This window comes from Lissotriton vulgaris, chromosome 8 (assembly GCF_964263255.1).
Source record: "Lissotriton vulgaris chromosome 8, aLisVul1.2, whole genome shotgun sequence".
Lineage (NCBI taxonomy): Eukaryota > Metazoa > Chordata > Amphibia > Caudata > Salamandridae > Lissotriton > Lissotriton vulgaris.
The window spans coordinates 531,211,360-531,224,962 of record NC_141696.1 but is presented as its reverse complement, the minus strand read 5'-3'; the positions used below and the strand labels follow the sequence as shown (position 1 = coordinate 531,224,962).

Genomic DNA, 13,603 nt, shown 5'->3' with positions numbered 1-13,603 from the left:
GGCTGTTGCTTGAGAAAAGCTCACCACTGCCCCCCTCAACCAAGAACCCTCTTTCTCACACTCATAATCAGGTAATTTCAAAAAGGCGTTGCCTTCGGTGCTAGTGAAACGTGAACAAACGCCCACTGGGTAATGTAGGGCGAACTCTACTTCAAAAGAGATAATTAAAATAAAGACTGCAAGTCCCAGAATGCATAGTGCTGTAAAATGGAAAGTCAAGAAACGGAAATGTTTTTCAGGGACTTGGTGTTTCCTTAAATTTCATTAAATCACATTCATTAATACTCTGAGTCTGCATGCTGAGATTTTAGGTAAATACAAATTTCAAATCGGAAATAAACTCTGGAACAAACTCCATTGAAATACCATTGTGCTGATTTAAGGAAGGTCATAATAATAAAAGTTCCAAACTCCACTTCCTCTGTCTTTCTTCAGTTCACTCCTGACCTCCTAAATTCAGACGAATTGTTTATTAACCCTTGAAACAAGAAGCATCTGTTTTCTCCAAAAAATATGTTGGCGCCGTGACTGCAACATGCAGGAGTGACATCTTACAAGCACATTGCTTCTCTTCCCTTGCAATCACGATTCCAGTTCCGTTTCCTGGTACGTGGATATGCGCGAGCGAGAAGGAAAAGGGGCGAGGGAGCGCGAGGAAGACACAGGTGACAGCAATTAGCATTAATGGCCAGAGCAGGTGGGAGCCGGTCTCGGTAAGGTTTAAAAGGAGCGTCTCCGGGTTAAGCAGGCAGTAGCCATTTGAAGTTGCAATCGTTGGTGTAACTGCAAGTAAAAGGTAAGGAGGCCCTGGTCCGTTTCATGTAGAGGGACTTTGATGATTTGGATTGCCTTATATTTTAGCTGCTTAACGCGTTTTAAAATGTTATATCATTTTGAGATTGAACTGTGAGTAAAATGTCGTTAATCATTTGATTAGTGGCTAGTAGGTTAGGTGGGTGAAGTACGTAGCCATAAGGTGCAGGCAGGGCCTGGCTTTGCCGACTTGTATTAGATATAAAATATATTGTATTTTTCTTCATAAATAAATGTTAAATCTATAATACACATGTAGCTGACGTGACTTTAAAGCGCGTTCAAGGGTCTACCTAAAGAATGCCCCCAGGTAATGACTCGTTTTGTTTCACAGCAATATCAAGCTGTCGAATGTTGGCTCTTTTTTTATATATATATATATATATATATATATATACTCCTTATTCATTCTGGGAATTGTAGTTCGTCATTCTAAGACACAAATTTGCAGCATTGCAAAACTAAAAACCAAACTTGGAGCGCTACTCACACCTGGCTGGTGGTGGTAATTTGATAACTTTGCAAAGATCTCTTCCTACTCTCCTTGAAGGGTAGGGTGCTTGATGCAAGTTTAGGTAAAATCGAGGTAGGGCACGGTTACTCCGCATTTTTTTATTTTTCTGCTGACTTTCAGTCCGCATACCATTGATCTCGCATACCATCACTCCGCATTTTTTCCCAACGCATGTACATTTACCACGCAGGCCTTTACAACGAATTATGTTGTAAAGGCATGTATGGTAAATGCACATGCGTTGTGAAAAAATAATAGACTTTAAGAAGATGGAACCAGGAGGAATGTTGATCCACGACGAGAGAGGTAAGGGGGTTTGGGTTAATTTTTTAGTGGTGGGGGGTCGTGCTGGGGTAGTGATTGGGTAGTGTAGAGTTGTGGTTTAGGGTAGTGTAGGGTCATGCGGGGAGTTGTGGTTTAGGGTAGTGTAGGGTCATGCGGGGAGTTGTGGTTTAGGGTAGTGTCATGCTGGGGGTAGTGTGTTAGGGTTTAGGGTAATGTTGTAGTGTAGGGTCATGCGGGGGTAGTGGTTTAGGGTAGTGTTGAGGTGTAGGGTCATGCTGGGGGTAGTGTAGGGTCATGCTGGGGGTAGTGTTTGTAGTGTAGGGTCATGCTGGGGGTAGTGTTGTAGTGTAGGGTCATGCTGGGGGTAGTGGTTTAGGGTTGTGTTAGTGTAGGGTCATGCTGGGGGTAGTGTTTGTAGTGTAGGGTCATGCTGGGTGTAGTGGTTTAGGGTAGTGTTAGTGTAGGGTCATGCGGGGGGTAGGTTTGTAGTGTAGGGTCATGCGGGCTAGTGGTTTAGGGTTGTGTTTGTGTAGTGTTTTTAGAATGTGGGTGTAGGGTAGTATAGGGTAGTTTTTTTAGGGTTCATGGCACTGTTTGTGTAATGTAGGGTAGTGGTTTAGGGTAGTGTTTTGGTGTTGGTGTGGTGTAGGTTAGTGTTTTTTGCAGGGTACTCACCTTTAAAACTCTTACAATGTGTATTCCTTTAACATGGATGCCTTTGCGTTGTAAAGGCATGCGTGGTAAAGGCATATTTGTTGTAAAAGTTTGCGTTGTCTTAATTTGCGGAGTGATAGTATTTGCAGAATCATTTTTTGCGGAGTGATGGTATGTGGGGTATTTGTATGCGGAAAAACGTCACATATTCAAAATGGACCATGCTGTTTTAATACGGCTTGGTTATTTATTTTTCTGGATGTGTACCTTTCTAAGCTTGGTGTGATGTTTCTTTATTGCCACCCAACTCTCTCCATTGTTAGAGGATGCTCATTTAGGGGTTTTTCAGAAAATGTACTTCTATTCGCCAGCATATATGAGTAAAATATTCTACCCTCGAATACTTGGTTTTTCTAGTGTTTCCTTCCTCAAAGAGCTATTGAAGGAATTATTGGTGTAGGGCGACCTAATTTTCCTCTAGCAAAACGTAGGCTAACTGAAGACTGCCTTTGAATATCCTGTTAATAAAGCTAGTCACAAATTGACCCACCATGAGGTACCCGTTGTTTGAGTTAAGCAAGGGGCGAATGACACAGAGGAGTTTTACAATGTTGCATTGGGCTGTATAGTCGGTGTGTGGCGTGATTTGTGCAGCTGTAGCTTGTATGGATGTGGGTGTTAATTGTTAGTGGTTGACATGGAGCAATGCTTAACTGCATTCTGCTCCGCAGTCCCATTGTCTAGATCCTGATCTTTACTCAGTAGTAAATGATGCTCTTAAGCTTTTCCCCATTAATATCCTCATTAGTTTCCTAGCCTTTTCTCCTTTCAGTTCGGTTTCTTGTCCCTCATCTGCCTCACCCCCCCCCCCCTCGAAAATGCCTGTCTGGTTTCCTGTCCCTCACCCTGCCTCACATCTCCTCCTCCCACCCCCCCACCCCCCACACTCCTCGAAAATGCATGTCCGTCAGTACTTGGCTTGCATGTTTTCACCCCCCCTCCAATTACCAGTTTATTATTCATAACCAAAGGCTTACTTTAAATTCCAAGTGGTGCACATGCTTGTTACACGCCTCCCTGAAATGCTGCTGTACACCTTTCCAAATATTGCCGGAAAAGCTCGGCTTATTCGTGCTCTATTGGTCCTTTTTGTTTCCCAGATGAAACACAACTGTGATTGCAAAAAAAAATGCGATGGCTCTCACCTAATCCCCCCCGCCCCCCCATTTTTTCTGACAGTCCTTTAAATTGCATGCTAGCTTTGGTCTATGCAGGAACTTGTTTTCCCCTCCCCAGACAAATCGCACCTTGTATAGATTTACATCTATAGTATTAGGAATGAAGCAGCAAAGGCCCGTGCTGAGTTCAAGCTAGTAACTGCTCAAATACTGTAGTCTTCAGCCATGTTCCATTACTCTTCTCCCCCCCCCCCCCCCCCCCCCCCCCATGGGAATAGTGGTAGCAGATTTAGAAGCTAACTTCTTCAGGACGTACATCAGTTGCCCCACTCTCACCCCAGTGCGGTTCAACATTGATTAAACACAAGACAGTTTAAAATACACAAAAGTTGCACAATATGGATGAGCCCTAGGGGCCACCTAAACCATATACTAAGAAAGTGGTATAAGATACCAATCGGAAAGGAAACAGGCCTTGGGAATAGCTGGAGCTATTCGAGACTAGCAGTGACTAAGTCGGGAAAGGCCCGCGGGACTCGGGTGCAGTGTTTAAAGTGCACGCACTCACCAATGCAAAGTCTATGGTGCGTAAAAAGTACAAAGTTAGTTAGTTCGGAACCTTCCGAGTGACCTAGAAAGCTGAAACTTGAGACACAGGCCCTAGAGGTGTGTACCAGTGTAGGAACACCGGCGGAGCTGAGTTACCTCACCCACAGGAAGCGGGTGCACAGGGTCGAAGTAGTGTCGGGTTTCGTCACGCTGGTCGATGGTGCTTGGAGCTGAAGATGCTGCCGGCGGCTCGAGGTGAAGAGTTCCGGTGGATCCAAGGGTGGATCTGAAGATGTGAAGACCTGAAAGCAGAGTGGGAATGTTCAGTCATTAGCCAGTGACTACCGTGGAACCAGGCGATGTCGGGTGCAAACAGGCATTGAGGTGTAGCTTCTCTCTGCAGCCACGTGGACACCATAGGTTGAAGATGTCCAGGAGTCGGTCACAAGCTGTCACACGCAGGCTTCTCGCTGTTGGCGGTATCGGCAACTTGATCGGAGCAAACAGGCCTTGGCTAATGCAAGCCACGCAGGAGTCAAAAAAGGCTTAGTACTCGGACCAGCAAGGTCAGAGTGGGTGCTCCTTTTTACAGGAGCGAGGGCAAGTCTGGAGCAACCAGACCCGCAGTGTAGTTCTTCGGTTTCGTCACCAAGATGGCCGCTGACCACGTGGCTAGTGGCCGGGATGGCGTGTCGAGTGGCACAATGCAAAAGGGCCCCACGCAGATCGTGGAGATGCTGGGGGGGGCTGATCTTCGGTGCAAGGGCTGCTCGGTGGTGGGGGTTCTCAGTCCCCAAAGCACAACGTCAAGGATGCCTCTGGTGCTGCGCTGTCAGCTCTTCGGGTGTCTTCCAAGAAGTCCGGTCCCACATCTCTCGGTGCCTCCACGGGTCCCTTCTTTGCAGGGACTGTGGATCGGGCTGTGAGGAGTCTGGGTTTTGTCAGGCTTTGGGCTCCGGCGGGAGGTGGCGGCAAAGCAGACGTCGATTCGCTGGTTGGTACCTGTGTTCACAAGGTGGCCACTCCTAGGCCACAAGGGAGATTCTCTTCAGTCTTCTGTGCAGCAGAATGTCGAAGTCCAGTCGTCGTTTTCTTCGTGTAAAGTTGATTCAGGATGATCTGCTGTGCAATGGCACTGCTCCCACTCTTATTCCCAATCTAAGGGGTGGATCACCTACTAGGTCCCTCCTCTGGGTGGAACCTGGAAGGGGGGCGGTTACACCCCCTTTCCTTTGTCCAGCTCCTCGCCAGGCCTGGGTCTGGAAAGTCCCAGGACCGGTTTGGACTGGCTTATGCACGGGGACACCTTGTGTGCTCCGGGCATGTCTCAAGCTATTCAGCCCTGTCCTACCCAATACACAAAACCCTGTCTGGGGCGGTGCTCGCACCTCCCAAGGCAGGAAACCCTTTGTCCAAGCCTCCCTCGCTGGAAGGACTCCCAGCAGCAGGGGGTCAGACTCGTGTCTGTGGTGGCAGCATCCATTTTGTGATGCTGAGGCTCTGGTTAACTTTAACCAGGGTTAAGGCTACACACATGTCGTGTCCCTCTAGAAGGGTGGAATGCTATCCCCGTCGACAGAACTGTCGAGGGGATAGTATTCCAATTCGTATGACCTTACTCGACATGTTTTGATAAAGCCAAACCAAAGATAGCATATAACCGCGAGGATTATAATGCACTTAAGAGTATATGGTATGGCAGTATCCTGGAACAGCTTAGGGAGTGGTTCCCGACAGCTGCAGACAGGCTCAGCTCATGTGAGCACCATCTCACATATTTCCAAGCACTCTGCCTCCAGGATTGATGAGGCCTTCCATAGGCGTGGCTGATAGGAGCATATGTGTCCAGTTTAAGGTTAGATATAGGGATACTATATCTAAGCAAGAGGTGATTCCACCAACTTACCCCAGCTGAGCGATCAGCCAGTTGTGTTAAATGTGGAGGCCAGGCCAGGGGTGGCACAATACATGCTGCAGCCCCTGGTAGGCCTTGGAAACACCTATGCCCTGGGTACCTAGGGTACACTGTTACAGGGGCCAATAAGGTGAACCAGTTCCAATTCATAATGCACCTAGAGTGCATTGGCAATAATTTAGAGAGAACAGCAGGCTGTGGGTCTGATTAGCAGGCCCACAGCCACATTAAGTCATAAACCAGTGAAGCAAAAATTTGCGGTGACCATAGTAGGATAGCAGACCCTACTATCCTAATTTATTTATATATATATATATATATATATATATATATATATATATATATAATCTCCTACTGGCGGTTGCCAGTAGGTAGTTCTAGTTAGGATTTACTTTCCATAGGAAATCCGCAACATTCTATTGGGAATGACTTCGGCGCCGGTGGACGAATCTTCGCAAATTTCTCAAAGTTTGTGCTTTGCTCCGCCCCTGAAAATGTGGGGGATTCGTCAAGCGGGGGCCGAGAGTATAGGGGGTCCCAAAACGTGTTTTCTCCATGTTAATTTCCTTAGGGCGGTCGAACTCACTTTTAGCCCGAACGGCTGAATGGATTTCCACTAAACTTGGCAAAATTGTAGGGACTGGTACCCCGATGTGCCTTTGCTATGTCTCGTTAAATGCTCCAGTGGTTTTTACGAATATTAACTTTGAAAAAATATATATTGGGCTATATATATGTTAGAGCCCAAATATGGCCACCAGAGACAAAAAAAACAACAAATGGGCTACATCTGGCTGATATTTGGGCTACAACTATAGCCCATTGACATAATGTCCCAGAGTCTTCAAAAGAACAACTAGAACGCTAACAGTCTTACTTATGACAAAAGTATGGCACATCTGAAGTCCACTTGATTGGAGTTAAGTGGTAACACTTAATACATTTAATTTGAAAAGGAACAAAATGAGGGGTTTCATATATATATATATATATATATATATATATACACTGAAAAAACCATAGGTTTCACACCAGTCATAGTTAGGTGGAAATTTTACTCACATAAAACCATTGAAATTCCCACGTCATAGGTAGTTGGACTCACTATAACTTGTGGGTGCAATGCACTGCCGATGACGACACATATTACATCACTCATGACATGGTCAGTGACATCACTGATGACGACATCCTTGTGACAAAGTGGCAGCCCTCCTATCAGCATAAAATAACCTTTGACTGCCATACTAATGCACAAAACTGATTTGATTTACATCTGGTGACTCGGTCACATTTTCCAGATTATCAATCTCCAATCTTTCGTTTCTAACTGGAGAATTGAGCGTAGGCTGTTTCCTATTTTGCACAGCAGCATACGAAAAAGACCTACCTCCCCTTCCAGCTTGAATCTAGGAACATCAAGAAGCTGATATTCTCTTGACCTAAACCTTTCTTGGTGGTTATAGTGCTAACTTATCCAAAATACTCGTAGGACCAGTTTTGTGTGATACACAAAGATGTAACCCAGATTTTTTTTTTAGTCTGTTTCAAAGATAGTCAATGAAAGTCTTTCCTGGTTCCTGAAGCAGAATTCAAAACTGGGATGCCAGCTTATAACAGGGAGGCGAAGTTTGAAGTCTTTTGAGGCCTATTATAGATTTGGTCGATAGTTCCAGATGCAGAGCAGTCAAATTGTGAAAATTGGTGTCTGGATCATTGGCTTATGACCATTCTTGTGTAATGAGGGTATGATCTACTACCCCCACTATCAAAGCCTCATCTTGTCCTAAAATGAGATCAATAGTGAACAAAACGAACTACGATTGGTCTGAACTTTGAGCAGATGGCAATATTTCCTACACAGGATAGTTGGAAATGTTGCCATCTGCTCAAAGTTCAGACAAATCGTAGTTTCAGTTTTGTTCACTGCATTTTACATTTAATATTGCCCAGCAGGTTGAAGTTATCAAATTTCAATGGACATATTGATTTAAGTTTTGGTTGTTGCTTGTATTACTCTTGATCTTTGAAAGTAGCAGAATGTGTGCACCTTTCTGCAGTTTTCTTATTGGATTGAAGGTTCTTAGCTCGTAACGCAGAATATAATCTGGGGCTGCTTCTCAAATCTTTAACTTGGCTTTTTTCCTCATTGCTTCTGCTGCAATAGTTTTTGCATTTGGCTCAGTGGTCCTACTAGGCTTTGTTGGGCAAGTAGCTTGTTTAGCTTTATTAACTTGATCTAACTGCAATTAATCTGATCTCTTTAAAGGTCAAGTATGTCTGGACGTGGCAAGAAAATTGTGAAGCAGAAGGCTGGTCCCAAGACTAGGTCCTCCAGGGCTGGTCTGCAGTTTCCAGTTGGCCGCATCCACAGGTTTCTGAAGAAAGGCAACTACGCACAGCGGATCGGTTCTGGGGCATCAGTGTACATGGCTGCTGTTTTGGAATACCTCACTGCAGAAGTACTGGAACTGGCAGGAAATGCTGCCCGGGACAACAAAAAATCCAGAATTGTTCCTCGACATCTGCAGCTGGCGGTCAGGAATGACGAAGAACTGAACAAACTGTTTTCTGGTGTGACCATTGCAGAAGGTGGTGTGCTACCGAACATACAGGCAGTGCTTCTACCCAGGAAGACTGCCAAGGGATCTTCAGCAGAACTAAAAGATGTCCAGTCACAGGAGTTTTAGTGCCCTTCTTGACCACTTGCATAATGCACTTTTATTACAGTTCAATTTTAAAGCTTTAAATTAAATACAATTTTATCCTTCTGGTGATGTCTAAGAGTTACTTTATCAGTGTCTCTATTTTGTCTTCCTAGTGGCTGAAGTCACAGTGAACCAGTGCCTCTGGGTGACTGGTAAATGCTATGCTGCAGTGCCTACTGAAAGTGATGCAAAGTGACTGTGCGGAGTTGGGTTCTTGGCGCAGATTTCTGTTTTATTGACAAACTGAGAGGGTATAGAACGAGGGGGAGGTTATCTGCATCTCCTGTCAGCAGGAAATTTCATCTCTGGGTGTGGAAGACTCCATTCCCAGTGACTGGTTAATTTTTGAAACCGCCATTTGTATTATGGAGTCTAATCGGCTCAATGAGCCTTTCAAAGGATGTGGGCACTGGAAAAAGACTGACTTTTGTACAGTTGATTAGGGGGCGATGCAGGGCTAGATGCAGCTAACTCGGGCTTAACCTTTTTCACTTAGCGTGGTCCTGTCCAGCTGTCTGTGCATACTTGGGCGGGGGGGGGGGGGGGGGGGGCTACTGAATACTTTCCACTTTGAGGTGCCTGAAGACCAAAATGTCACTGTGCTGGGGAGGGCATGGGACATCGCAACGTCCTACCGCCAATAGGCTGCTTTAGTCCTACTGCCACTGGAGTTAAGCTAGCCTGGCTGAGGGGTGAAACCCCAAAACCAGTCCGATGATGCTTGTTTCAAGGTCAGGGAGGACCTGGCTTGGCACTTAGCCCTACTCTAAGCACATAGGCGGGTAGCTCCCTTTTGGGGCAGGGGACGATCATCATCTCTGACACAAGAATTGGATTTAGTCACTGACCTACAGTAACAAAGACTTTGAGAAATGTTGCATGATGCTTTCCCTGTCTTCCCAGCCAAGGGATATTTGATGTCCCTCAGAACTTTCCTACTGACGACAGCCAAATGATACACCATGACACCATAGCGGGGCCCTGCAACTCTGTGGAGCGTGACACTGAGCAAGCCCCAACGAAGGTCTCAGACTGGACACTTATGGTCAGATATACTGACTGGTGGTTTGGGGGAACGTCTAAAGATGAGCCTTCGCGGGCTCCCATTTCACCCACTAGACAGAGATACACATATACTGCTTGTGACTACTCATTATGATCCAGGGGTCCTTTTTCTAGGATTTCTGATAATGCTGGTACCTTTCTGGTGGCTTTGTTGTAGGTTTCTGGTGTTCCACTATCAATTAAACCTTAAATACGTTTATAAACTTAACTAAATACACTGGCATGTGTCACACATACAACAGGGTCCATTTGGCAGTCATGTTCCTGTTTGATTCATTTAAAGGATGCTTGCATGTATTCTGCTCACATACCACCTTTTACAGAGCCTGTTAATTACATTTTCTACAACATCCCATTGATGTAAAGTATTTTTCCCCCAAGTTGTATTCCCCTGCTTGTCTAATTATCCTTTCTTTCATCATTTATGCCTTCTCTCCGATTTAGGTTGTAAGTGCTATATAAATGCTATTACAAAACATTAAATAACCCACACAAAATGGATGTAACAGTGAACACCGTACATGGTATAGCATGCTACCCATGTAGATTAACACTACAGAGCCTGTGGCAGCTGGTTCAGGTAAGCGCGGGGGGCAGGCCAGGGCACGGCAGGGAGGGAAGCAGACAGATGAATAAATAGTCATTTATTTATACCTATTCCGTCTGTCAACTTCCCCCCCGTCCTGCCCACACATCAACATCACCGCATTTACCTGTGCCCGCCACCACAGACCAGAGCCACACATGGGATAGTGATCACTATGTAAATTTTGCAATACAATTAATCTTTATAAACAAATCTGCTCTAGCACACAGTTTATGGCTATTCATGGTAATACTAGCATGAGCTATACTTTCTCAATTCTTATGCTCCTGGTTAGAAGTGCCTTGATAATGGTTTGTTTCCACAGGCAATTACAAATGGTGCAATTTATGTAGCATCAGGTAATTACCGTATCAAACTTGCAAAAATGAAATGGGTGGAAGATGCCCAATAAACACTGGGATGTATAGATTCGGTATGGTAAGCACGATCATTTGCAGGTTGTACCCCATTTTCAGGGAAAACTCAAGGCAGGTGAAATTGTTGCAGCTTATACATTCTGAATCCACCAGCGTTAGATTTTGTCGGGTGCAGTAAATTCCGATTACCCCTCTAAACTCCTTGGATGCAAATGACTGACTTGCCCAGGAAGACCAGTGTAAACTTGGTGAGACTCGAAGTGGTCAGTTATACAAGACTGTTGATAATATAATAGCATTGAAGTTAAATGTGGTGGCCAATTGTCTGTCCACGGAGAATGGGGCCCAAAGCCATGGAAACCAAAATAAGGGAGATGGCATTAACGGTCTTTTGATGTCATATTGCTTAAGAACAAGGGGTAAAGGGATTACAATCGTTAGCTGGAACGTTGCAGGATTAAAATCTAAGGGGAATGTTCTAAGTTGGTCGAATTTTATTAACACCTACGACATCCTCTGTTTCCAAGAAACGTGGTGCAGGGAAGATGTCAGTTATGAGGGATTTGTTTCTTATCTGCCAGCGCGGGGTACCGGACCAGGGAGAGCGAAAGGTGGTCTTCTGATATTAGTAACTATTCTTCGCCCAATAGTAATAAAAACGTATGTTACTGTGGGAGACCATGTTCAGATTCTTTGGCTTCTTGACGACAGGGCGTAATATCCTACTGTTAAACTACTATAATATTTTCAACAACACTAGGGTGAAAGTAGTAACCGACCCGGCCAGTACCATTAAATTTATGTTTAGAAGGGAATGTTACTTTTGATTTTATTTGGGTGGGTGATTTTAATACCACATTATGTGAACTATCAACACAAGGTCTGCGGGGTCACAAATAATGCGGGATGGGAATTGCGTTTTGGACGTAACAGCTATGGAGAAGCACTACACAAATTCATGGGCTGTTATGACCTGGAAATTATTGACTACTCGAAAGATGTAAATGGCCAAACCATTCCAACTTTTAAAAACCGGCACTCTAGCTCTGTTATTGACCATGTGATTGTTTCCTCCGATATTATCTCGTGTTGTGTCCCCCCCAGAATTGAAGTAACCACATTAAGTGATCACAATTACATCATCCTGGACACTAGTTTTTGGGGTGGTAGCTTGGTTAAAGTAAATTACAATCACACATGTTAAGCCACACAGACCCAACTGAGTCAGATTAAGATGGAGAGGGGATAAGGCCCACAACCTAATCAGTTCCATAGTGAAGGATAGTTTGGCAGATATTATTTTCATCCTTGAAAATAGTGCTGATTATGAGAAGATTTTAACCTCTTTCCTTGGCATTAATAATTCTATTGTTGCCAGGTTCACTAAACACAATACCGGTCAGCGTAGAAATGAACTAGGTTGGTTCAATCATTTATGTATTATTTCATTATCGAAACTTAAACAGGCGCTTGCAAAAAAAGCCCAGGGACACAGCTTCAATTATTAAATTAAGGGTGGAATACAAGCTTGCACTAAAACAGAGGAAGAGTGATTTACAGCAGTTGGCCTGGGACTCTATTAATCAAGCAGTGGAGTTATCCAATAGTACTCTATTTTGGGTGACGGTCAATTCTCCTTTTCTTAAAGACAAAGATACCAGAGTTGACCTCTAATGTCCCGAGCGTAGGGTGGGTCGCTCACTTTTCTAACATCTTTGATACCAATGGAAGTGTAGACACCAACCCTAGCAGGTGGGTTGTTTTACCATTGGATATAACAGCTGGTGAGGTTGAACTTGGCATACGTGCGAGTAAGGGGGCAAAGCCCAAGGCCCTGACTGGGTGCCAATAGATGTATACAAGGCAGCACCTGAGATGTGGGGACCTCTCCTGGCTAATGTTTTTAATGCAGCTGTGTGTACTGAGGCCCCCAAAACCTGGGGAGAATCTACCATTGTCCCGATTTATAAAAAAGGGCAGCAGGTCTGATGTGAAGAATTATCGCCCCATTTCTCTTCTTGACTCCTCAGTTAAGATCATGAGTAGAGTCATGCTTGCCAGGTTAGAGGAACGGGTCGAGCGAGAGGGCATACTGGCTGACAGGGGTACACTCTATCAGTGCATCAATCTTGATTTACTGATCGGGAAATATACTGATGTAAAACCTGGTTCACTTTACCACAACTTTGCTGACCTAAGGAGCGCCTTTGACATGGTAGACCACTCTCTATCTTATGGCCAACTTTGTTACATTTGGGAGCTCCTGAGGGCATAATCTTCTTCCTCGCCAAGTTGTACGGGAACCTACAAGCATGTGTGCGCTTCGGCACCAAAGGCAAAAGCACCCCAAAATTTGGTGTTAAAAGAGGGTTAAGGCAGGGCTGTGTATTGGCCCCCCTTTTTATATTATTTATCAATGGAATCGATGTCATTCTGAAAAAGATTAATGCAGATGCCCCCCACATCAATGGCGTACCTGTACCGGTGTTATTATACGCCGACGACGCCGTTCTACTTTTTAGAACCCCCCTTGGGATTACAACATCTGACAGTTTTTCTTCCTTTATTAAGGATAGAAAACTAGTAATCAACAAGGGGACAACACACACTATGACCTGTGGGGTTAAAAACAATTTTTTAATTGCCTTTTTTTATTGATCGTGAAAAGGTTCAGCAGATACATTTTGTTCCCTTGGTATCACCTTCTCCAAAGACAGGAAATGGACCGAAGCATTTAACACCTGGAATAAAATGGCCAAAAATTCCTTCGGTGTTTTTAGATTTGCTGTGAGGTTGGGGATCGACCAACTAGGGATATGCTTAGATCTATCAAGCAAAACGGGTTTCCGTTGCATTATATGGGACGGGTGTATAAGGCCACAGTTTCGATTATAATTTGCAAATAGAGAAACTCTTTCTTAAAAAAGCTTCTGTGTCTACCAACTTCGGCTCCAACTGA

General features: G+C 44.6%; 1 protein-coding gene across 1 annotated transcript; it reads left to right on the top strand.

Annotated features, from left to right (window-relative positions):
* Positions 1 to 692: 692 nt before the first annotated feature.
* Positions 693 to 8,681, top strand: LOC147697266 (histone H2A, embryonic-like). Its single transcript, XM_086933325.1, has 2 exons — positions 693 to 796; positions 8,178 to 8,681. Exon 2 carries the CDS (start codon positions 8,185 to 8,187, stop codon positions 8,596 to 8,598), a length of 414 nt encoding a protein of 137 aa, XP_086789451.1. The 5' UTR covers positions 693 to 796; positions 8,178 to 8,184; the 3' UTR covers positions 8,599 to 8,681.
* The last annotated feature ends 4,922 nt before the right edge of the window (positions 8,682 to 13,603 follow it).